Below are 26,650 nucleotides of genomic sequence, written 5' to 3'. Positions count from 1 at the left end.
ATTTAATCATCTATTTGTTGTTTAAGATTTCCAATGTAAAAAAAAACAAACAAACAGAAATCTGGAACCTGAAGCAGCTACTAGCTAGAGAAGGAATCCAAAGGAAAAAGGGAGGGAAAGTGTGAAAGGAAGCGCCCAGACATTCACTTGAGACCAAGATGGTAGAGCTGGATGTTCGTGGGGAAAGTGTCAGGTCCTGACCACCAAGGTCATAGGGTCCAGGCTTCTTCCCAGACAAGTAACACTGGGCACAAAAGTACTGACCATCTGCCCTCCTCGGACCTTCAAGGACCCAAGTTCTCAAGGCACCTGACCCTGCACAGTCTATTCGAATCTCATAGATAGGCACCTGGCCACAGCAGGATACGGACATGAGTTGAGTACTTGATAAGGAACCAAAAACGAGATGGATTCAGGCTGAGTTGGAAGGGCAGAGGCCTTTGAGAGGGAACAGTGGGGTAGGGTGGGTAGGTTCTTGGGCTTTGCCAGGCTGAAGAAACGAGAAGATGGAGTCCGAGTTAAAGAGAGTTCAAATCCACCAGCTGCTCTTTGGAAACCCTATGGGGCAGTTATCCAATATCCTATAGGGTCACTATGATTCGGAACTGACTCCACTCCATGGCTTTGATTGTTTTCTTTACTTTTTTCATTTGGTTTGGTTTGGTTTGGTTTTTTAATCCAGAGGTAATGGCTGAGTTCCAGTCTCAGGTGATCTAATCATACCTTTAGATCCCCTCCCATGTAAACCATTCACTCTAAGGCAATCAATCTAATTAAATTCAATTTAAGTTAATCCAATGACATTTACCTAATCTTGTCAATCTAATTTGATCACAGTAATCTAAGCATGTAATTTGTCAATTTGTTCTTTAAGATTTCCAGTTTAATATTAGGAGTTGAAGTTTTTATTTATAATTTTAAAAAAATCTTCCAAGCCCTGAACTCATGAAACTTTTACTCTAAATTTTCTAGTGCATGTCTATATTTTTCCAATTCTACCATAAGTAGCCATTGATACATTTCAGGTATATATTTACAAATTATGAAAGACAGGCATATGATTACATTTGTTCTCATCCAAGATTAACAACCAAAAAAACCAAACCCGTTGCCGCCCAGTCCATTCCTACTCATAGCCAACGTATACGACAGAATAGAACTGCTCCATAGAATTTCCAAGGAGTGGCTGGTAGATTCCAACTGCTGACACTTGGATAACAGCCGAGCTATTAAAACCGCGCCACCAGAGCACCCATCCAACATTAGGGAGTAGTTATTACCTTACTGATGTGCAAAACTAACTCTGACATTTCAGAATTTACTATACGTGAAGCTCTGCTTAGGGGCAATATATTCTATTCATTAGTCTCTGGTTTTCAAACGGACAAACACTCTATGATCTCACTTATGCGAAAAAAGCAAATACTTGTTCCCATTGTGGTTAGGTGCTGTCAAGTCAGTTCCAACTCATAGTCACCCCATATACAACAGAGTGGAGAAGTGCCCCATCCTGCACCACGCTCACAATTCTTGCATACTTGAGTCCATTGTGGTAAGCACTGTATCTATCCATTTCCTTGAATGTCTTTTTCCCTGACCCTCCACTTTATCAACCATCATGTCTTTTCCAGGCACTACTTCCTCCTGATGGTATGTTCAAACTATGTGAGACAAAGTCTTGAAATCCTTGCTTCTGGCTGTGCTTCTTCCAAGACAAATTTCTTGCAATTCTGTCAGTTCATGATATATTTGAAATTCAACGCCAATTCAAAGGCATCAATTCTCCTTCCATCTTTCTTATTCATTCTGCAGCTTTCCCATGCATGTGAGATGATTGAAGCACCATGGCTTGGGTCAGGTGCACCTTAGTCCTCAAAGGGACATCTTTGTTTTTTAACACTTTCAAGAGGTCATTTACAGCAGATTTGTCCAATACAATGTGTCGTTTCAGTTCTTGACTGCTGTTTCCATGGGCGTTGATTCTGGATCCAAGTTAAATGAAATGCTTCACAACTTCAATATTTTCTCTGTTTATCAGGATGTTGCTTATTGGTCTAGTTGTGAGGATTTCTGTTTTCTTCATGTTGAGGCGTTGTCTTAGGCTGGATTCTCTAGAGACGCAAAACCAGTAAAACATAAAAATAGAGAGAGAGAGACAGAGAGATTTTTAACAAGGAAATGGCGCATACGTTTGTTAGAAATTGTAATGTCCCAAGTCCGTGAGGCTGGAAAGAGATTTCCTCTGACTCATGTAACACAAGGGGCTTGAGAACCCAAGATTGCCAGGCTGGAAAGCAGGACTACTGTAGGCTTCTCCTGACTAACATAGTCTAAATCACTTAGCACGCAGATAACCGTCCACGCCTTTGCCACCTGAATTAGGTAGAACTCTTTTTTTTCCTTTTTTTTTCCTTAGTAACATACGGTCGAGGGCACCATGGGGAAGTTAAATTTTACCCCATTCTTATAGCAATACAGAACAAAATGGAACAAGTCAGAGCTAATAAAAGCACCAGGTTTCTCCCATCTGTCATCACTAAGGAACCCCAAGAATTTGAACCTCCACACCCACCCAGCAGCAATGAATTTGAACATGGCACTGCAAAACAGGTCTACAATTTCATTTCTTCCATGAGTCAGAGACGGTTGCTGGGCATTTGAGCATCTGCCCCCACCTACCATCAACAAAGTAGATCACAATGGACCCAGGAAAGGTGATTTCGTCTGCTTTCCCCTCTCTTGGTATCAGGGTGGCACAGTGAGAATGAAGCACCAACCCACCCTGCTATAATGAGGAAGTGTGAGTCAGACTTCCACTTCATTCCTCCCTGGGGGCACTGGCACCCAGTAGAAAACTGACCTTGTACTCACACCTAGAGGCAACAAGCTAGTACGACGCTGTGCCCCATTTTCACCAGTAATTCACCAGCACTCCTTGTCACCTCAGGCTCCAAAGTACATCCCAAACCTGCTTACTTTTCCCATCTGGACTGGACCATTAATCCTCCCCTTCACTCCTTCAGAAGCATCATGAGCAGTCCTCTCTATTCACTGTTCTCATTCTATATTGGCCACAGGCGATTCCTTGGACATAAATTCTTTCTGCTCTGAAGACTTGAGAACAAAATCAACTTCCTCAAACAATGATTTTTCCTCTGCATGAAAAGAGTTCAATCACACACATCTTTGCATTAAAAAAATACCTTATGTTAGATGGGCCAAGTGTCTATCATTTTTGCAGATCTCTCCTGGTAGTCACCATTACAACAGCTAGATTATTGCTTGTGTCACACATTTAAACAATCTGTAATAATTTATCCACTTTAACCTTTCAATATCAGACATTTTATTTTGCAATTTACTCTTTTTGCCTATACTAGAAGGTAAGTTCTCTGAAGATAGAGACATTGTATCATTTCTACTTAAGCACCACATAAAAGTCATGGTCTGAAACATCAAAGACCTCAACAAATAGCTTCTAACAAATTGAACATTTGATGAGTAAGTTAATAAGATACCTTAGATAAAATACAAAATAAAGATAAACTGCAAAATAAAATTTGTGGTATTCACTCATGATGCAGGATTGTAGGGAAATTTCCTCCCCAGTTTCCTACAATATTCTTGACCTCACACCTTGCTTGGCAGCAGCATCTGTAACACTTGCTGAAGAACCTGTCTTGCAACCTACGCTACACCCATGATGCTTCTCCTACATGAATCATTAATGCCAAGGATTCCTAAACATACCTGAGTCACAATCCCCTTTAGGATCACATGATGCTATAGTTTGCAGCCTAGTTGAAGTGCTTTGTAAGTCCTCGAAAGTCATATCTCAAACAATTTATTCCTTAATAGGTCTCAAGGTTATAAGAAATACTACAGCAAAGGAAGGAAAGGAATTATTCTGAGAGGGGCAAGAACGTATGATGCAGCTCCAACCCTCTCCCTGGCCAGCTTTCATGAAAGTAACTTACAGAATGGAATCTACCCTTTCAAATATTTATTTCCTCAGGATATTCTTTTTCAGGTTCATTTCATTCAGTGCAAACAGTGGGCATTTGTAGAAAATGTTTGCATAATAGATATCAAAGGAGCACAGCTGCATGATTCAATACACCTGAGTTACTGTATTCAGCCCCAGCAGTTCTGTGGCATCCAGAAAACAAGACCCTCTCCATGTCTGCAAAGGTCTCCCACGTATTCATTCTATTCCCTGGAAAACAAATCTGAATGTAGAAAATGACCCATTTTCTGACCCCGAATTCTGGTGATGTTTCTGCCAAGGTGCTCAAAATCCATCAGGGCTGACAAAGGTGTTTCCTCTTAAAGATGAAACTTTCGTTCCCTTTTAAATTACGAGGGCAATATCAGAGGACATTTTAAGCATAAGAAGTAAATGCATCATGAGGATTTAGTCACAGAACATTTATTTTTCCACGTATCCATTCATCTTTCCCATGTATGTACACTTTGAAAACTAGGAAAATAGAGGACATGCATCACATTTTGTTCTCAGCCTTTCACCTAGCATCTACATTTATTTTCTGACTGACCCCAATCTTTGCAATTATGTTTAGATATGCATCAAAATAAAAAGTGTCCAAGAGATCAACAATGACAGCAAGAACATTGAAAGAAAAATTGCCCATTAATACTCAACACAATGTTTCCTCTTTTTTAAGATATCTACCAACATAATCCATTTTTCAAGAACTGCGAGTGTCTACGTATCTGCAAGTACTCATCTGTTGAAGTGGTTTACTTTGTTTTTGCAGTTTTTTTTACCAAGTACTATATTCATGATTTCTAAAAGCATTTTACCATTCTGTATCTTTATGGTATGTATTTATAATAATTAGGCATTGGACAGAGATCTGATTTCTTACCTCAACTGCATGCTGAAAATTCTTGTTGAGGATTTTCCTAGTATGAGCTTTCTTTATATTGCCTCAATGTTGGTGCCTGCTGATCCCAGCCTGCAGGGTACCAGTTCAAGCCAGGTCAGGTCTGGCAAATCCTTACTGCTTGTGAACCCTCTCTCCCTCCTCCCGTCTCTCAGTCCAATTCCACAACGTTGCCTTTATGTTCAGGTTTCCTAGATTGTCATATATAATCGATACACTTGTTTTTTTCAGATCTTTGTCGTAAGAGGGACCACAGGAAGCGTCTGACTACTCCACCATCTTGGACCCGCCTCTCCCAGTATGAGTTTTCTAAGTTGAACTCCAGATGAAGGCTTTTTCACTTGGACTGTAGAATTAGGATCTCATCAATGTGACATCTTTAGTGTTGACTTAGGGATGAGTGATCCCTGTAGACTTGCATTCATTCATTGCACTGACAGTGTTTTGTACATGTGGGAATCCGCTCATCTCCCAAACGTGTTGTTCCATGAGTAATGAGATTTCCATGTTTATTTCATAGAATTTTCTTTGTGGTATGAATTATCTGGTGCTCCCCAAGCAGCTTGTTTCTCCTGGCAAAGCCTTTCCTGCCTTCTTTATTTTCTCAAGATTTATTCCTACTCTGAGTTTCTTCTGTATTCCAATGCTGGAATACGCAAGATGAAGGTTATTCCACAGTTATTACAGAAGTAAGGTTTCTCTCCATGTGAATTCTCTGGGAGGTAAAATGGAAACTTTCTGGTAAAGGCTCAACGTCTTCTATTACAAAAATAGGATGTCTATATTGTATGAGTTTTCCAGTGTGTATAAAGGTGAGAGACAATGATAAATATAGTGTATCAACCCTGTGTGAGTTCTCTGTGTATATAAACTTTGGAGCCTTGTCTAAAGCCTTCTTCACATTCACTGTATTTATAGGTTCCTCTCCAGGGTGACTTCTCACACATTCTTGAAAGCCAGCACTTTTATTAAATGCTCTACCCCATACCTGACATTTATATGATTTCTCCCAGTATAAATGAATTCATGTTGTTGAAGGATTGAATAGTAACTATACACCCTTCCACAATGATTACAAACATAGAGTTTCTATCCTGTATGAGTTTTTCATGTTGTGCAAGATGAAAACTTTGAATAAGTGCTTTCCTACATGGCTGACATTTATGGTTTCTCTCTATTGTGAAAGTGTATAGTCACTGAAGTCTCTTCCACGGTGATTACTAACATAGAGTTTCTGTCGAGTGTGAGTTCTTTCATGTTGTCTAAGGTCACAATATTGTCTAATAGCTTTCATACATGGCTCACTTTTATCTGATTTTATTCCCATGTGAGTAATTTCATATTCTCTAATGTGAGCGCATTGTCTAAAGACTTTCCCATATTGATGACGTTTGTATTACTTCTGGTCAGTATGAACTAGCATATGTTGGCTAAATGATGAATGAAAACTGAAGGCTCTTCAACAGTCATTGCAAGTATATGGTTTCTCTCCCATGTGAGTTAAACCTGTTGAATAGGAGGAGAACAACCTCAGGCTCTGTTAGTGGGCAGAGCCTGTCTGTGAGTTAGAAACCCTAGGATAGTGCAGGTGTGAAGTGCAAGTGCTGTTTGGCTGAAGACATGAGAGATGGAGACCTGAGTCAGAGGCTGAGATCAGGTGAGAGAGCAGGCAGGTAAGTGGAGAGTCTTAAAAACAATAGTTGGATTTGAATGGGCTTCTGGAAGGAAGGGCCCAGCAGAAGAAACGGAAGTTGAATGGGATCCCGTCTGCACTCAGGCTCTCTGGCCAGAAACAGGCCCTGGAATCCTGGACTTCCTTCCCAGTCTCTCAAGATCACTGGTGGAAACCCTGCACACATTGCAAAGTGACCTTGAATAGACTCCCTTGCCTTCATCTGTTCTCCACCCTGGAGACCACCTAGTGTGATACCTCATAACCCATACCACATTGGACCTATCAGCCATAGCCTTTCCACATTCTACCTCCCAATTGAATCTCCCCATCCACCTCTGATCTGTTTCCAGATGAGTAGAATTGGAGGTATCCAAAAAAGGCCACAGACACAGGAACAGCTGAATGACAAAGACTTGCATACCATCCTAATACCAGGTTGAAAGGAACTACAGAGCCTACCAAGACGACTCTGTGTCCCTACCAAGACTGTCATGACCTGGGCTCCAGACCTTTGATGCTAACCAAGAAGTGGACTCTCCTTAAGCCCTTCAGGGCCTCAGAATGCTGGCAACATCTAAGAAAATAGAGAACTGACATACCTACTAGCAGAAGGAATCCAATGGAAGAAGGGAGATAAAGCATGAATGGAGGGACCCAAACAGTCATGGGAGATCAAGATGGTAGAGCCAGATGTGGGTGGGGAAGGTGCCAGGGCCTGGCCACAAAAGTTGTAGGATCCATGCTTCCTCCAAGACGCGTAACGCTGGGTTCAAGAGTACCGAGAATCTGCCTTCCTCAGAATTTCTGGGACACAAGCTGCCAAGCCATCTGACCTTACACAGTCCACTCAGATCTCACATATGGGCACTGGGCCACAGGGAAGAATGTATGGGAGTTGTGTGCATGCTGAAGAGTCAAAGGGGAGATAGAATCAGGCCACCTCCCAACAGAATCCTGACCCTCTCTCCCACGTGTAATCTGTCTCCAGATGGGTACAATCAATACATGTCCCACAAGAGACACAGACACAGGAGGAACTGAGTGACAAAGGCTTGCCTATCGTCATAATATCAGTTTGAAGGGAACTGTAGAACCTAGCAAGCTGGTTGAGTGACCCTGCCACAACTGTCATGATCTGGGTTTCTGATCTGTCATGCTTTCTTCTCAAGTGTACTAAATTCCACAGTCCTCGATGAGAGGTGACTTCAGGCTTAAAATGCATGCAATAGAGCTCTTGAGAATTGCTGGGCTGTATCCCAGTCCCAGATTCCCCCATCATTTGCCAGTGCCCCTTTCCAAGCTCTGCCAGTGGTATCTGGGGAGATTGCCATGAGGGTAAACAAGCAGAGACTGAGCCTTCCTGTATACAGCAGTCAGTTCTTCACCACCCTTGCCACATGTCTGGTGATCCAAAAAGGTATGCACATGTAATCAACTTGAACCTGGGGGAAAGAAGCCTGCCTGGGACCCCAACCCAGGCAACACGTGGCCTGCCTTCTGCCCATAGACACCTGAGACTATGCTGGCAATGTCTAGGAAAATTAGGAACCCAAAGCAGCTACTAGGAAAGAAGAAATTCAATGAAAGAGGGAAGTAAAGTAAAATGAAAGGGCCAAAACATTCTTATGGGACCAAAGTGGTAGAGCTTGATGTGGGCACAGACAGTGCCAGGTACTAACCAACAAAGTCTTACAGTCAAGGCTTCTTCCCGGACATGTAGCACTGGGTACAACAATGCTGTCATTTCTACCACTCTCAGACCATCAAGGCCACAAGTTCACAATGCATCAAACCATACACAGTCTACTGGGATCTCACAGATAGTCTCTGTGTAGTGGGGGGATGCGGAGGCGAGTTAAGTGCATGAAGAGAAGTGAAAGGGAAAATGAACTCAGACTGAGTTAAATAGGCAGAGACCATTCAGAAAGGACAACAGAGTAGGGTGGGAGGTCCTTGTGTGCTGTGAGACTGAAGAGATGAGAAGATGGAGCATGAGTCAAAGACACAGAGGAGGGCACTGGCAAGTACGCTGGGATTCGTAAGTTGAGTTGGCTTGAATGTGTTTTCTGAAGTAAGTATCCAACCTAAGGAACAGGAGCTGAAGGGCCTCCTATCTCAGCTCAGGCTCTCTCTGGCCAAGATCAGAACATGGAGTCCTGGCCTTTCCTCCTGGACCCACAGGAGCCAGGATGGAGGCCCTGGATGGCTTGCAAAAGGACCTCCAAGCCACATCCTCTACTCCCATTTTGAATCCATCCCTAGAAACCATCTCAAAAGGCATCCTCCTGGTTCCTCCTCATTTGGGACTTATTTAGACACAGTCCTTCCCTGTTCTGCCTTCAAATGCCACTGCCACCCACAAATTGCGACTCTTATTTCTTTTAGGTAGAAAGGGACAATGTCACAAACAAGACAGAACGACTCAAGCACTTCATTGAGAATTGCTTTCCCCCCACCCTAAAACCAGGTGGAAGGATTTGCAGAGTTTAGCAAGCTGACAGTGGGCCCTGGGATTCAAGTTGTGATCTGAGTTTCCTTCTGCATTGCTTTCTCACTAAGTGTGCTGATTTCCAGAGATCTATGCAAGATTCTGTGATAAAATTTTGAAAGACCCACAACTTCTTCATTGCAAATCCCTTTTTTCACCAACATCAATGGCTACTATATATGGGGACATCACCAGGTGGAGTAAAAAGGGATCAACTCGACTACATCTATGGAAAGAGATGATGGAAAAGTTTAGTACCATCAGTCAGAAGAAGGCCACGGGCCAGCTGTGGAACACGCCATCAATTGCTCAAACGCAAGTTCAAGTTGAAACTGAAGAAAATTAGAAGAAGCCCACAAGAGCCAAAGTACAACCTTGAGTATATCCCACCTGAATTTACAGATCATTTCAAGACTAGATTTGATGCATGACTACTAATGATCGAAGACCAGACAAGTTGTGGAGGGACATCATATATAACCAAAATAAGAGGTCATTAAATAGACAGGAAGGAAAGAAACAACCAAAATGAATGTAAGAAGAGACTCGGATACTTGCTCTTCAACATTGAGCAGCTAAAACAAAAGGAAGAAATGATGAAGTAAAAGAACTGAACAGGAGATTTCAAAAGGCGGCTGGAGAAGAAAAAGGAAAGTATTATAGTGACATATGCAAAGAGCTGGAGATACAAAACCAAAAGGCAAAAACACACTCGGCATTTCTGAAGCTGAAAGGACTGAAGAAAAAATTCAAGCCTCAATTTCCAACAGTGACGAATTCCGTGGGGAAAATATTAAACGACCCTGGAAGTATCAGAAGAAGATGGAAGGAATACACAGTCATTATACCAAAAAGAATTGGTCAACATTCAACCACTTCATGAGGTAGGATATGATAAGGAGCCAATAATACTGAAGGAAGAAGTCCAAGCTGCACTGAAGGCATTGGTGAAAAACAAGGCTCCAGGAGTTGACGGAATAGCAGTTGAAATATTTCAGCATATGGATGCTGCACTCGAAGTGCTCACTCTTCTATGGCAAGAAATTTGGAAGACAACTACTTGGCCAACTGACTGGAAGAGATCCATATTTATGCCTACTCCCAAGAAAGGTGATCCAACAGAATGCACAAATTAATGAATACTATCATTAATATCACATGCAAGCAAAATTTTGCTGAAGATCATTGAAAAGCAGCTGCAGCACTGTCCCAAAGGTTAATTGCAAGGAATTCAGGCCGGATTCAGAAGAGGACATGGAACCAGGGGTAACATTGCTGATGTCAGATGGATCCTGGCTGAAAGCAGACAATACCAGAAGGATGTTTATCTGTGTTTTATTGACTATGTAAAGGTATTTGACTGTGTGAATCATAATAAATTATAAAAAACATTGCGAAGAATCAGAACTGCAGAGCACTTAACTGTGCTCATGAGGAACATGTACATACATCAACAGCCAGTTTTTCACACAGAAAAAGGGGAAACCGCATGCTATAACGTAAGAAAAGGTGTGCGTCAGGGTTGCATCCTTTCACCTTACCTATTCAATGTCTATGCTGAGCACATAATCCAAGAAACTGGACTACATGAAGAAGAATGGGGCATCAGGAGTGGAGGAAGACTCATTAACAACCTGTGTTGTGCAGATGACACACCCTTGCTTGCTGAAAGTGAAGAGGAGTTGAAACACTTATTGATGAAGAATGAAGACCAAAGACTTCTGCGTGGATTACATCTCAACATCAAGAAAACAAAAATTCTCACAACTGTACCAATAAGCCCCATCATAAAAAATGGAGAAAAGATCGAAGTTGTCAAGAATTTCATTTTACAATCAAGAAATCAAAAGACCCATTGCATTGGGCAAATCTGATATAAAGCACCTCTTTGAAGCGTTGAAAACCAACGATGTCACCTTGAAGACCACGGTGCACCTGACCCAAAGCATGGTATTCTCAATCGCATCATATGCATGTGAAAGCTGGACAATGAATAAGGAACACCGAAGAATTAATGTTTTAAAACTGTTGTGTTAGTGAAGAGTATTCAATATACCATGGACTGCCACAAGAACAAAGAAGTCTGTCTTGGAACAAGGACAACCAGAATGCTCCTTAGAAGCCAAGATGGCGGGACTGCTCCTTACATACTATAGACATGATGTCAGGAGAGATCAGTCCCTGGAGAAGGACATCCTGCTTGGGAAAGCACAGGGTCAGCAGAAAAGAAGAAGACCCTCAATGAGATCAATTGACATGATGGCTACAAGGATGGGCTCAAGTAGAAGAATACTTGTTAGGATGGTGTGATACTGGGCAGTGCTTTGTTCTGTGGTACATAGGACAGCTATGAGTTAGAACTGACTCAAGGGCACCTAACAACAACATGCAAGAGGTGGGGACCTGGTGGGGCTTCCAGATTATCTGCTTCTTTACAAACACCCTGATCCTATTCTGGGCTTGTTTCCACGTCCACCTCCCAGTAACGGCTGCCAGAGGTGAACAGAGGGGAGCCAAAGACACACACGAAGTTAAATCTCTCAGCACAATCTTCCCAATGGTGGATGAAAATTCATTATCGAACACAGGTTCTCAGAAATTATGAGATTATTGTTGTCTGTGTCAACATCTAAGGTCATATCCACTTGAAACTTCAGCATCCTTTCGTCCACAGAATAGGTGCCAGCTGGGGTTCCAGTTCCTTGATCCTGGAAACCACCTCATGCTGCTAGAAATTCTGTCTGATGTCTTTCTTCCTAGTAATCAGAGGGCAGAATGGACACAATAAAATTTCCCACGAGGCTGCATCTGCAGTGAATTGAAGCAGGAAAGCAGCAGGCATTGCCACATTTCAGGTACATGGGGTTTTCAGGATAACACCAGCATATAGGACATCTGCTTGCTTTTTACACTGCTAACCCATGGACACTTTCTATCAGCAGGTTCTTCTCTGGCTTCCAGTGTCTTCTACTAACAGTCAGTTCTGGCATGATGTCCACAGACTCAGAGCTTTTATAAAGAGTCCCTCCTCCGACCTACTGACATCCGGACTCTCTTTAATTCAATCAAACATTGATTATATTCTGACATCAATGATATTTTTACTCATACAATAGAGAAGTTACAACAACCTAAGTAGATAATTTTATCTTGAGAGTGATTTATTTTAAATATGAAACAATTGGGAGAGTATCATCTAGACAGGGTCCTGTATATTAAGTCTGTTCATCTGGCTTTAGAATTGAAACATTTAAAATGAAATATTTGGCATCAATTGTAATCCTTAAGAATGGAGCTAGTTTGAAATACTTCTTGCTCACAAAAGTAAAACCTCAGCTTTAGATAAAGGAATTAAAACCATATCAGAAGGCTTTTTAGGAATTGCATTCATCACACCACAGTAATTTCTGAAAGGATTTTTTCTGCAGAGTCCAAAGATCCTGTCTTAAAAGCATAGTAAAAAAAAAAAAAAAAAAAAAAAAAACCCAAAACCATTCCGAAATACTCCAGGTCAAACCAGGCAAGATCCTGGTTTTTGGTTGACTCAGCAGGTACCACCACCAGATCAACAACCCTACGTTTATTTGGAGTCCTGGTGGCGTAGAGGATGAGAGCTCACCTGCTAATGTTTAGACAGAGAGAGGTCAACCTCTGGCTAAGCAGGATTCAGCACTTGGCTGCTAACAGACCTCAGAGGTCCAACCACGTGGAAATCAGCTTCCAAAAAGATGACGGCCTTGGAAAGCCTATGGGGCAGATCTGTAGAGTCGCATCTGAATTAAAATCAACACCTCAACAAGGGGTTTGGGTTTTTTTCCTTTTGTATGTATGAAGGTATGTATGTATGCAAATATGCACATTCATACATGTATACATAATGTTTATGTTACTATCTCAGTAAATTTTATTTATTCTACAACCAGTTTACAATGTTCTTCCATTTTGTGAGTTTTCTTGCTTCTTGTAGATTGCGTCTTGCCTCATCAATATAACTGCCTCAAACACTACTTCATTAACATCGTTGTTTTACATCGCACAGGAAAATCCCATCAGATGGCACAATGGGGGAAAAGCACACAATACTGCGAATCGGCCTAGCCACATTTTAAGGGGACACAATTCAATCCATAACAAAGTCCTTTGCCCACTTTTTTAATTGGGTTCTTTGTATATTTGTGCTTTGGTTGCAAAAGTTCTTCTCTTTGTTGTTTTGAATTTGGATATGAGACCCTTATTAGATAGGGTTCCTGATAACTTTCTCCTCATGTGTACGTTGTGTCTTTACTTTCTTCATATCTCCACATCTTTCTTATGCACCTAATCGCACAACTAGCACGTAGCTATGCTAAAGGAATGAGGTCCCGGAGAAATAAAAAAGCACTCTAGAAACAGGTGCTGCATGTGGAGGGAGAAGCAAGTTATTTGCTATTCCGAAGGAAATCAAACTCCCTAAAAAGCCAGCCCCTTTTTCTTGATCAGGTTAGCAAATGTAGATAGCAACACAGTAAATTTCTATTTCTGGGCTAAGCACCCATGTAAATTAAAGTTCACCAAGTGACTCATTTGAGACAAGTCAGTCCCCAAGTAGGGCTTCTCACAACTTAATCTGCACATGAATCAATTGAGAATATTGCTATTTGGATGCAGTAGGGCTGGGTTGCACCTGAAAATGCGTATTTCAAGGAAATTCTAGGTCCAAGAATAAACTGTGTGTATGGAAGTTCTTTTTACTATCCAGTTAATCAAACAAATGCATATTTATATGGGCCTTTGGGGTTTAGAGTATGTGCAAATAAAAATACCCACACAAAATGTCGTAATAGTGAACATTTTATTAACATTGAAGAAAATTTACAATACAACTTTCCAGTAAATGTAAATAACAAAAAAGATCAATAGAATATTCCCAATGCTGGTTTCCACTTAAACGTTCCCACAGACTCAAAACCTTAGCCTCAGTACAGGGCACTGCTTAAATCAGACAGAACCCACTGATGGGTTCGTTAAGTCTTTCCAAAACCTACTCATTTTCACACCACATACAATTAATTACATAGCTTCCAGTGACAGTATACTTGAATATTTACTCCCATGTTGACTTAGTTCCTATCAAAATAACTAAATTACAACAACTACTATAGGCCTGTTGCATAAGGTCCATATTATATTCAACTTAATATGCAAAATTAAAATAGGCAGTCTCAGCATGTCTGTCTTTTGACAATACCTGAGAGTCCACCATTGCACTCCCACCACATCTGAGGATGTGATTCAACAAATATACCCTGCTCTCTGCATCTTTCCCCTCTGTGCTCATTTAGTCACAATCCATTCATGTGAGGCTTGAGGCTGAGGGTCCCTACCATAGAGGTCTCACTCCCAGTCACTCCCCTTAAAAGGAGGCCAGAAGCCTCACTAGAATCTGGGAACTGTGTCTCTCACAATTCTCAAGAACCTAAGGGCTCCCTACAACAGGTGTAGGCTACTCAGGAGGGAGAGAGGTGGGAGATGTTCTGAACCTGGAGCTCCACTGTCCATTTTCCATTCTTGTGAAGACAATTCTGAGTGGCTGTCGTGGAACACAACTAGAAAGTGGGGGTGGAAGGATAGGGCTGGTTTCAACAGTATTCAGTTGAGGTCTACTGTGTGGCGGCTGGAGGTCAGTCATCCTGGTGACTTGGGGTGTCCCGTTGGGTCCAAATTCAGTTGAATTGAAGAGAGGCTGGCCAGCTCCCACATCAGGTCTCTTTCTGCTCTGTTGCACAATCTGGAGGGTTGTGAGTTTTGCTTTCTTCGCAGGATTCAAGCAGTTCTGTTTGGGGGTCTGGGTAGATTTTTTTCCTGGTTCCTGAATGCTGAGTGGAGAGTCCTGGCCCCTTCTACCTCTGACAAGCTGTGGACTGGATTTTGAGATCCTAACAGGACGCTGGGCTTGTGCCTTGGGGCTGAGGACATGGCCCAGGGCAAGGGTCTTTGAGGCCAGCTGGGAAACATAGTAAGCACAAGCATCACATCTGTTGTCTGTTGTCTTGGCCATGAGGGTAGAGTCCTGGCCAAAGAGTTTGGTTGCTGGCTGAGAAGAGCCAGTGATATCCACTTCTTCTTTACTTTGTCCATGAGATGAGAAGAAACTTGGATCGTGATCTTGGATAGGAGACCTTTCAGGGAAGATGGATTTCTGGTCAGGTTTCCTTACAGGTGGCCAGTTTCTGAGAGAAAGGTCCAGGACAGATTGCATCTTGGTAGTGTCAACGGGCATGGGCCTGCAAGGGTGCTGTGGGAGAAGACACCACAGGACATACATTAGGATTTCCTCCAAGTCAAGTGGAAAAGAAAAATCAACCAACATAAAGCCATGGAAGTTATCGAATTTTCTCTAACAGTGCAAGAAATACAGGCAGTCTCTTTGTATATGAAGAGGTACCCAACCTCAGTTAGGCTCAGGGAAAATAAGCTGCAATATCAGCTAGATACATTGTTCCCATCACACTGAAAACTATCAACTTTTGTACTATCGTGTCTTGCTTACTGATGCGGAACAAGCCCTTTCCTACAGACTTCTATGGGGTGGACATGGCTAAAGGTCTTTTGAATGCAGATGGATGGCTAATGTGTTTCCAAGAGATATTTAGAAATATGTAACACAATTTAAAAGATGCATATTTTCACATGTAGGAGTCGACCTCTTGGAAGGCATCTGACTAAATCACTTATACCTATGCACGAAATGCTCCCACTAGCATGTTTTTGGTAGACACACAAGAAATATTACAAAAACAAAGGGAAAATGGCATCCAAAATGCATACAAAAATTTGAAATTCTATTGACCAGAACAGAATTTTAAAACCTCTTGGCACAGAAGGGGCATGGGAGTGAAGAAAAACTCGCTTACACAGAAGAGAAATAGAGCAGGGAACCTGGTTGACTCACCCTTAAGTAGTCACAAGATTCTGTCGATTCCTTCCAATTTTGCTGCTGCTTCCCTTCGGGTCTCTTGGGAAATTTCTGGAGTAGAGCTTTTCGGTCATACTCTCTTTGCCTGATGGGAAAAAGAAAAACGTGTTAAGAGGACACACCCCAGGTTACTCTCCCAACATAAGATAAGAATTCCAGGGGCCCAGTCCTATTGTTTCAGGATGAGGGAGGTATTGAATCACTGTGGTCTTTTCCAAGGCTGCCCAGTCCCTCATCTCAGATTCATCCTACAACCCATTCAGCCCCCAGATTTTCTCCATTCTCTACCTTAACCTAGATTCTGTTGTATTGTTCCTGCCTTGTTCAAAGCTCCAAGATTTACCCCGGCCCCTCCCCTTAGTGATTATCCGGGACTAGAATGATCTCCTGAACGTGGACACCTGGAGCATACTGAGCTCTTGGCTATTTCTCTCCAGTTACCCTGTCCTATTTCTCTCCAGTTACCCTGATGACAGGACACACGACATAGAGATGAAAACACATCATCTATTTCAATACACAAGGACTTTCCATGTACCTCACCTTTGTCTTTGTTCCTTCTCTCTTTCCAAGTTGTTAAAGGGCCAAAGAGTCTGAGGCTCCTGGGGTTTCTTTGGCTCCATGTTCTCCTTCATCTTTTTTGAGCCCAAGGCTTTGGGCAATACAACCCTACTCCAGCACTTTATGGGGCACCTCTTACTTCTTGCTGCGTGCCCAAAGGCTCCACAATCCTTGCACTTCCTCTGTGCATGGAGAAAGGGCTGGTTGGTGACTCAGCAGAAATAACAGGCAGATTTCAAAGGTCAATATAAGATCAGATTTTAATAGTTAGGTCTTGTTTTGAGGAGGGAACATTTGCACATGACCTGATATGTGCAAGGAATTTCAGGAGATTATGGCCCTGCCCATGTTAGAGCAGGGGACTGGGAGGAACAACTGGGAATCCTAAGGATGAGGATTATGAGCCAGATTTCAAGAAATTCACAAACACTAGGCAGGAAAGGACACTATCTAGGGAGTAAGACTCCTCCTCAAACACTATGAATGGGCTAATTAGCCTGGTGAGAAGGTCGCAAACAGGACCAGCCTTAAATGGAAAGAACAACTGAGTTAAGGACACAAAAGATTACATGTTCAAACCATCTCTCTGGAATCCATTCAGCCCTTCTGGTTCCTGAGAGGTCCAAGCCTCCACTTACCCTGGGATCCTCCTGCTCTGGTTGGGGAACGCCCTGCGCCACCGGTCCTCTCCATTGTCTCTTCATGGTCTGGACTTTGTGGGGTCTGTCAGGCTGACCCTATGTGTAATCAACTGCCATCTGCCTCAGCTCCCTCAAGCTTCAGGCCAGTCTTCCTCAGAAATTGACTTGGTTTCCTGAATCACAAGATAAGGAAAACATTGTATATAGACGGAGACAAAATTCCTCATACGCCTTCATCTCACATTCGGTATGAAGGTGCCTTCCTGCTCACTAAGTCAAATCTAGATCATTTTCCTCTGCTCGCATAGTGATCTCACCCTCTACCACGATTACCTCCTCCCAGAAAGGGAGCTGCCCTCAGATCAAACTCTTGTCACATAATTGGTGAATTAGGATTTGTACCATTGAATGCCTGGTTCTGATTTTGATAGTTTATCATAACCGACTTTACCAGGGGAAAAAAAGCCTGAGTTTCCCCAGACTTACAAAAAAAATAGAAGGCTATGGGAATGCCTATTCTTTCTTAGATGTATATAAAAGTCTGGGGGAAAAATATTTTCTTCTTAAAAGCTAAAACTTCCACCCTTTACATGTTGCAGTCAAGTCGATTCCGACTCATAGCAACCCCATAGGACAGACTAAAACTACCCTATAGGGTTTCCAAGGAGTGGCTGGTACACTCAAACTGCCACCCTTGTGGTTAGCAACCCAGTGCCTAACCACTGCAACACCAGGGCTTCACCTTTTTCATGAGAGGAGGCAATTTCCAATGATGAATGAACACAGAAAATCATTGTCTCCCTTAGTAGATTGGAACCTTCACAGTTGATGACCTGGACTGTTTTATTTACTGGTTTACCTTCATTGTCTCACTTTATAACTCATTTCTAATAAATGCACAATGAATCTACATGAAATAAGAATGCACAATTTAGTTATTTAGTCTTTTAATTAGTTTGGCAAAACCAGCAGGACTCTACAACTACCCATGCACTATCCCACACAAGACAGGGCACTGGGATATAGATACTTTGAAACGCAAATTTCAATGTAATAATTGAATTCAGAATGATGCATTTTATCAGTCTTTAAAATGCTAAACAATGCTTACCTCCATACCAAGAGCCAAACCACTGTAGATTTTCACAAGTACTATATCTCTGAGCATTGAAAAGAAGTAAAATTAAAAAAAAAAAGACTAACCTGAAGCCCAGCTGTCTGTGGCTTTGTCAACAGGTCCTCAATAGATGGATTCTGGGATGGCTCCGTGGTACAGTTTCCAAGATGTGTGATCCCAAAATAGGGAGTAGGATTCCTTCTCAAAGACTCCGAATAGGCTAAATAGCCGGGAGAGGAGCTCACAAACCCGAAGAGAAGACCGGACTGGACTGACTAAGAACAATGGACTCACAAGCTTTTATGTTGTCTCAAAGTCATGTGATATATGTGCTCTTTAAACCAATCGATCCAATCCAATCACATTCAATTAATCCAATAGAACCCAATCACAGTTGACTTAATTAAATCTTCAGATTGGATCCTTTGTAATGTAATTCATTCACTCTAATACAATCAATCAATAATTCGATTTGCTTAATCCAATCACATTTACCTATTCTAGTTAATCTAATACCATCACAGTTATCTAATCAGGTAATTTGTCAATTTGTTGCTTAATATTTCCAGTTTAAAAAATAAATAAATCTGGAACCTGAAGCAGTACTAGCTGAAGAAAGAATCCGATGGAAGACGGGAGGGAAAATGTGAAAAGAAGGGCCCAGACTTCCATGTAGGACCAAGTAGGTAGAGCTGGATGTTGGTGGGGACAGTGCCAGGTCCTGGCCACCAAGGTCGTAGGGTCCAGGCTTCTTCCCATACAAATAACCCTGGGCACAAGAGTACTGACAATCTGCCTTCCTCAGACCTTGAAGGACACAAGTTCTCAAGGCACTTGGCCCTACACAGTCTATTCGGATCTCACAGATAGACACTTGGTTACAGCAGGATGTGGACATGAGTTGGGTGCATGATAAGGAGCCAAAGAGGAAATGGATTCAGGCTGAATTGGAAGGGCAAAGTCCCTTGAGAGGGGCCAGTGGGGTAGGGTTGCAGATGCTTGTGCTTTGCCTGGCTGAAGAGCTGAGAAGATGGAGTCTGAGACCAAGAAAGTTCGAATCCACCAGCTGCTCTTTGGAAACCCTATGAGGCAGTTATCCTAGGTCCCATAGGGTCACCATGAGTAGGAATCGACTCCACCCCAATGGCTTTGATTTTTTTCTTTAGTCTTTTTCTTTAATCCAGAGGTAATTCCTGAGTCCCAGGCTCAGATGACCTAATCAAATCTTTAGATCTGCTCCCAAGGTAATGTAAACCATTCACTCTAAGGCAATCAAATTCAATTTGAGTTAACCCAATCACATTTACCTAATCTAGTATAATATAATCACAATGATCTAATCATCTAATTTGTCAATTTGTTGTTTAAGATTTCTGGTTAAATATTTGCAGTTGTAGTTTTTATAATTTTTAAACATCTTCCAAGCCTTTAAACGCTATCAAGCAGCCATCTATGATACATCAATGGGTCTCAACCAACCTGGAACAAAGGAAAATGAAGAACACCAAAGACACAAGGTAATTCTGAGCCCAAGACACTGAAAGGGCCACATAAACAAGAGACTACATCAGCCTGAGACCAGAAGAACTACATGGTGCCTGGCTATAACCGATGACTGCCCTGACAGGGAACACAACAGAGAAGCCCTGATGGAGCAGGAGAGCAGTGGGATGCAGACCTCAAAATCTCATAAAAGACCAGACTTAATGATCTGACTGAGACTAGAAGGACCCCAGAGGTCATGGTCCCCAGACCTTCTCTTAGTCCAAGACAGGAACCATTCCCAAAGCCAACTCTTCAGACAGGGATTGCACTGGACTATGGGATAGAAAATCATACAGGTGAAGAGTGAACTTCTTGGATCAAGTAGACACATGAACCTAGGTGGGCAGCTCCTGTCTGGAGGAGAGATGAGAGGGCAGAGGGTGTCAGAAGCTGTCCGAATGGACACGAAAATAGAGAGTGCAGGGAAGGAGTGTGCTGTCTCGTTAGGGGGAGAGCAAGTAGAAGTATATAACAAGATGTATATAAATGTTTTGTATGAGAGACTGACTTGATTTGTAAACTTTCGCTTAAAGCACAGTAAAAATTGTTTTAAAAAATCTTCTAAGCCCTGAAATCATGAAATTTCACCCTACATTTTCTAATGTATCTCTATATTTTTCTAATTCTATACATAGCACTTCATACATTTCACGTATATATTAAAAATTATGGGAGATGGGCATATGATTACATTTGTTTTCATCCAAGAATAACAACCAAAAAAACCAAACCTGTTGCCGTCCAGTCCTTTCCGACTCATAGCGGCCCTGCAGCACAGAATAGAACTGCCCTATAGAGTTTCCAGTGAGTGGCTGGTGGGTTCCAACTGCTGACGTTTCGAAAGCATCCGAGCTCTTAACAACTGCACCACCAGAGGTTCCATCCAGCATTGTTGTTGTTGTTAGGTGCCGTCGAGTCAGTTCCGACTCATAGCGACCCTATGCACAACAGAACAAAACACTGCCCAGTCCTGAGCCATCCTTGCAATCGTTGTTACGCTTGAGCTCATTGTTACGGCCCCTGTATCAATCCACCTCGTTGAGGGTCTTCCACTTTTCCAACGTTCCCCAAATCAAACGAAACCCTGTTTACCCAAACCAAATGAAACCTTGTTGCCGTTGAGTCGATTCTGAATTACAGAGACCCTATAAAAAAAAAAAAAAATTTTTTTTTTTATAGGACAGAGTAGAACTGCCCCATGGAGTTTCAAAGGATTGACTGGAGAATTGAACTGCCAACCTTTAGGTTAGCAGCCATAGCACTTAACCACTATGCGACCAGTGTTTCCTTGAGACCAATGTCTCCTTTCCAACATTAGGGAGTAATTATTTCCTTACTGATGTGCAAAACCAACTCTGACAATTCAGAATTCATTACACGCGAAGGTCTGTTTAGGGGCAACATAGTCTAACCATTAGTCTCTGGTTTTCAAGTGGACAAATACTATACCATCTCACCTATGTAAATAAGCAAACACACGTTGCCATTGTCGTTAGGCGCTGTCAAGTTAGGTCCAACTCATAGCCACCCTATGTAACAGAAAGGAAAAGTGCCCCATCCTGCACCATGCTCACAATTGCTGCATCCTTGAGTCCGTTATGGCAGCCACTATGTCAATCCATCTCCTTGACTGTTTTTTTCCCTGGTTTTTTTTTTTTTTTTTTCCACTTTACCAAGTATGATGTCCTTCTCCAGGGACTGGTCCCTCCTGATAATATGTCCAAACTATGGGAGACAAAGTCTCACAATTCTTGCTCCTGGCTGTAGTTCTTCCAAGACAAATTTGGTCAAAATTCTGTCTCTTCATGGTATATATTTGATACATTCAACACCATAATTCAAAGGCATCAATTCTCTTTCAGTCTTTGCTATTCATTGTGCAGCCCTCTCGTGCATGTCAGGTGACTGAAGCACCATGGCTTGGGTCAAGTGCACCTTAGTCCTCAAAGTGATATTTTTGCTTTTTAACACTTTCAAGAGGTCATTTGCAACAGATTTGTCCAATGCACTGTGTCATTTCATTTCTTGACTGCTGTTTCCATGGGCGTTGATTCTGAATCCAAGTTAAATGAAATGATTAACAGCTTCAATATTTTCTCTGTTTATCATGATGTTGCTTATTGGTCCAGTTGTGAGACTTTTTTTCTTTGTGTAGACACATTGTTTTAGGCTGATTCTCTAGAGAAGCAAAACCAGTAAAGTGTATAAATACATAGAGAGAGAGAAAGAGATTTATAACAAGGAAATGGCTCAGGTGGTTTTTAGAGGTTGTGAAGTCCCAAGTCCACGAGGCAGAAAAGAGGTTTCTCCTGACTCTCACAACCGCAGGGGCTCGCAAACCCAAGATCGGCAGCTGGAAAGCAAGACTGCTATAGGCTTCTCCTGACTCACAGAGTCTAAATCACTTAGCAGGCACCTAATATTCTGTGCTTTTCCACCCAAATCAGGTAGAAGTTCTTTTTTTTTTTTTTTTTGTAGTAACATAAGATCAGGGTGCCTGCATGGAGACCCGAAATTTTACCCCCTTCTTATAGCAATACAAAACAAGATGAAATAAGTCAGGGCTATTAAAAGCACCAGGTATCCCCCTCCCTGTTGTTACTGAGGAAATCCATGAAGCTGAACCTCCACACCCATCCGGCAGCAGTGAATTTGAACATGGCACTGCAAAACAGGTGTAATAGGAATTCATGTCCACAATCTCATTTCTTCTATGTGTCACGGGTGGTTGCTGGGCATCTGAGCATCCACCCCCACTTAGTATCAACAAAGTGAAGCACGATGGAGCCAGGAGAGATGATTTCTTCTTCCTTCCCATTCCTTGGTATCAGGGTGCCACAGTGAGTTTGAAGCACCAACCCACCCTGCAATAAGGATGCAGTGTGACTCAGCCTTCTACTTCACCACTCCCTGGGGTCAGGGGAACCCAGTGGGAAACTGACCTTGCACTCACACTTGGAGGCAACAAGATGCTATGACACAGTGCCCCATTTTCTCCAGCAATCCACCAGCATTCCTTGTCAGCTCAGGCTCCAAAGTATATCACAAACCTGCCCACTTTTCCTATCTCCACGGGACCCTTAATCTTCACCTTGACTCCTTCGGAAGCATCATCAGCCGTCCTCTCTATTCACCATCCTCACTCTATACTGCCCACAGGCACTTCCTAGGACATAAATTCATTCTCGTTTGAAGACTTGAGAACAAAATCAACTTCTGCTCAGAATGCGTTTTCCTCCTCTTGGAAAGAGCTCAATCACACACATCTCTGCATGAAGAAATGCCTTCCATTAGATAGGACCTGTGTCTATCATTTTACAGATCTCTCCTGCATTCACGATTACAACAGCTGGATTGTTACTTATGCCACGCAAACCATCTGTAAGAATTTATTCACTTTAGTCTTTCATTATCAAACATTGTATTCTGCAATTTGTTTTTATTGCCTACACTAGAATGTAAATTACCTGAAGATAGAAACATTGTATCATTTCTACTTAAGCAGCAGAAGAAAGTCATGGTCTGAAACATCAGAGACCCTCACCAAATACCTGTTAACTAATTGAACACTTGATGAGAAAGTTAATAACATACTTTAGATGAAATACAATATAAAAATAAACCACCAAATAAAAATTGTGGTATCCACTCATGGCACAAGATTGTGGGGAATTTTTCACACCTTGCTTGAAAGCAGCATCTGTGACACTGGCTGAAACACCTGTCTTCCAACCTACACTAGATACCTGATGCTTCTCCTACATGACTCATTTATCGCAAAGATGCCTAAACATTTCTGAGTCACAATCCCCTTTAGGATCAGATGATGTTATAGACATACACACATCATATATGTTGCAAGCTATTTGAAGTGCTTTATGGGCCCTGGAATGTCATACCTCTACCACCTTATTTTTAATAGCTCTCAAGGTTATCATACACACTATAGACAAGAAAGAAAAAGGAATTATTCTGAGAGGGGCTACAGCTTATTATGCAGCTCTCCCTGGCCATCTTTCATGAAAGTTTACCTTAGAAAATGGAATCTACCCTTGCAAATATTTATTTCCTCAAAATTTTCTTTTTCAGGGTCATTTTATCCAGAACAAACAAGGGGAATTTGTAGAAAATGTTTGCATAATAGATATCAAAGCTGCCGTGCTTTGTGACTCAATATGTGTGAGTTAGTGTACTCACACCCAGCCGTCCTGTGGCATTCAGAAAATGAGACTCTCTCCCTGTCTGCAAAGATCTCCCGACTCTTCATTCTCTCAGATACCTCCGTGTTCTTGAGGGGGAAATTATTCCCTGGAAACCAAATCTGAATGTAGAAAATGACCCATTTTCTGACCTCGAATTCTGGTGATGTTTCCACCAAGGTGCTCAAAATCCCCCACGGCTCACAAATGTGTTTCCTCATAAAGATGAAACTTTCATTCCCTGTTAAGTTACGAGGACAATAACAGATGACATTTTAAGCCTAAGAAATAAATGCATCATGAGTATTTCGTCACAAAACATTTATATTTCCATGTTTCCATTCATCTTTCCAATGCATGTACATATTGAAAACTAATAAAATAGACAACATCCTTCAAATTGTGTTCTAAGTCTTTCACCTACCATCTACATTTATTTTCTGATTGACCCCGATCTTTGTAATTATGTTTAGATATGCATAAAAATAGAAAGTTTTCAAGTCATCAACAATAACAACAGGAACATTAAAAGAAAAATTGCCCATTATTACTCAACACAATGTTTCCTGTTGTTTAAGATATGTACCAATGTAAATACATTTTTTCAAGAACTGTTAGTGTCTACGTATCTGCAACTCCTGATCTGCTGAAGTGGTTTGCTTTGTTTTTGCTATTTGTTATCAAATATTATATTCCTAATTTCTAAAACCATTTCACAATTCTGTATCTTTATGGTAAGTGTTTATACTAATTAGGCATTGGACAGAGATATGATTTCTTATCTCAATTGCATGCTAAAAATTCTTTGTTGAGGGTTTTCCTACTGTGAGTTTTTTTTTATATTGCCTCAATGCTGGTGCCAGCTGATCGCGGCCCGCAGGGTGCCAGTTAAAGGCAGGTCAGGTGTGGCAAATCCTCACTACTTCTGAACTCTCTCTCCCTGCCCGTGCCGCTCAGTCCTGAACATTGCCTTTAATGTTCAGAGCTCCTAGACTGTCATGTATAATCAATACACTTGTTTTTTTGGATCTTGTTGTAAGAGGGACCACAGGAAGCATCTGATTACTCAAACATCTTGGCCCCGCCTCTCCCAGTATGAGTTTTCTAAGGTGAACTCCAGGTGAAGGCTTTTTAACTTTAGCTTTAGAATTAGTATTTCATCAATGTGACATCTTTAATGCTGACTTAGGTATGAGTGATCACTGTAGAAGTTCATTCATGCACTGCACTGAAAGTGTTTTGTACACATGGGAATCCTCTCAGGTCCAAAACGTGGTGTTCCATGAGTAATGAGATTTGCATGTTTATTTCATGGAATTTTCTCTGCATTATGAATTATCTGGCGCTCCCCAAGCAGCTTGCTACTCCTAGCAAAGGCTTTCCTGCCTTTTTGACTTTTTCAAGATTTATTCCTACTCTGAGTTTTCTTGAGTATTCCAGTGCTCAAAATCCAGGTGAAGATTCTTCCACAGTTATTACAGCAGTAGGATTTATCTCCATGTGAATTCTCTGGTAGATTAAAATGGGAAATTTCTGGTAAAAGCTCACCCCATGTGTCATGAAAATAGGATATCTACATCATATGGGTTCTCTGGTCTGTATAAAGGTGAGAGCTGATGACAGATATAGTGTATCACCCCTGTGTGGGCTCTCTGTGTATATAAACTTGGCAGCTAAGTCTAAAGGCTTCTACACATTCATTGTATTTATAAGTTACTTTCCAGCATGACTTCTCACAAGTTCTTGAAGACTAGCACTTTTATTAAATGCTTTCCCACATGGCTGACATTTATATGGTTTCTCTCCAGTATAAAGGAATTCATGTTGTTGAAGGATTGAACAGTAACTATACACCCTTCCACAATGATTACAAACATAGAGTTTCCTTCCTATGTGAGCTCTTACATGTTGTCCGAGATGAGAACTTTGAATAAATCCTTTCCCACATTGTTGACATTTATGGTGTCTCTCTATTGTGAAAGTGTTCATGTTGTTGAAGATTTGTATAGTTATTGAAGTATCTAACACAGTGATTACTGACATAGGGTTTCTCTACAGTGTGAGTTCTTTCATGTTGTCTAAGGTTACAATATTTTCTAATAGCTTTAATACATGGCTCACTTTTATATGATTTTATTCCCGTATGAGTAATTTCCTATTCTATAAGGTTAGAGCATTGTCTAAATACTTTCCCATAATGATGACATTTTTATTGCTTCTGGGTCGGTAGGAATTAGCATATGTCACTTAATGATGAATGAAAACTGAAGGTTTTCAACATTCATTGCAAACACATGGTTTCTCTCCTATGTGAGTTAAACCTATCAAAAGGGAGGGGAACAGCTTAAGGCTGAGTTATCTGGGCAGATCCCAATTGTTAGAAACCCTGGGGTAGTGCAGGTGAGATGTGGGAGTGCTGTTTGGCTAAAGAGACGAGAGATGGAGACCTGAGTCAGGGGCTGAGATCAGATGAGACAACTAGCAGGTAAGTGGAGATCCCTAAAAAAAAAAAAAAAAAAAAAAAAACGTTGGATTTGGATGGGCTTCTGGAAGGAAGGCCCC

The 26,650-nt window shown here is 41.6% G+C and overlaps 1 protein-coding gene across 1 annotated transcript; it reads right to left on the bottom strand.

Moving 5' to 3' along the window:
- Positions 1 to 14,552: 14,552 nt before the first annotated feature.
- LOC126064586 (protein FAM90A27P-like) lies at positions 14,553 to 16,648 on the bottom strand. Its single transcript, XM_049863794.1, has 3 exons — positions 16,569 to 16,648; positions 16,002 to 16,110; positions 14,553 to 15,344 (listed from the first exon to the last, which is right to left on the bottom strand). Exons 1-3 carry the CDS (start codon positions 16,646 to 16,648, stop codon positions 14,553 to 14,555), a joined length of 981 nt encoding a protein of 326 aa, XP_049719751.1.
- Positions 16,649 to 26,650: the final 10,002 nt, after the last annotated feature.

The sequence above is a fragment of the Elephas maximus genome, chromosome 21 (genome assembly GCF_024166365.1).
Source record: "Elephas maximus indicus isolate mEleMax1 chromosome 21, mEleMax1 primary haplotype, whole genome shotgun sequence".
NCBI lineage: Eukaryota > Metazoa > Chordata > Mammalia > Proboscidea > Elephantidae > Elephas > Elephas maximus.
This window is presented reverse-complemented; position numbering and strand designations above follow the sequence as displayed.

Bases quoted from the DNA above. Each gene is read 5' to 3' on its own strand.
- LOC126064586 (XM_049863794.1), bottom strand. From the start codon at position 16,648: ATGGAGCCAAAGAAACCCCAGGAGCCTCAGACTCTTTGGCCCTTTAAC. The intron at 16,111-16,568 runs GTGAGGTACATG...TTTTCCCATCAG, and splicing joins GAGAAGGAACAAAGACAAAG to GCAAAGAGAGTATGACCGAA. The intron at 15,345-16,001 runs GTGAGTCAACCA...CTTCTCCCACAG, and splicing joins AATCTTGTGACTACTTAAGG to CACCCTTGCAGGCCCATGCC.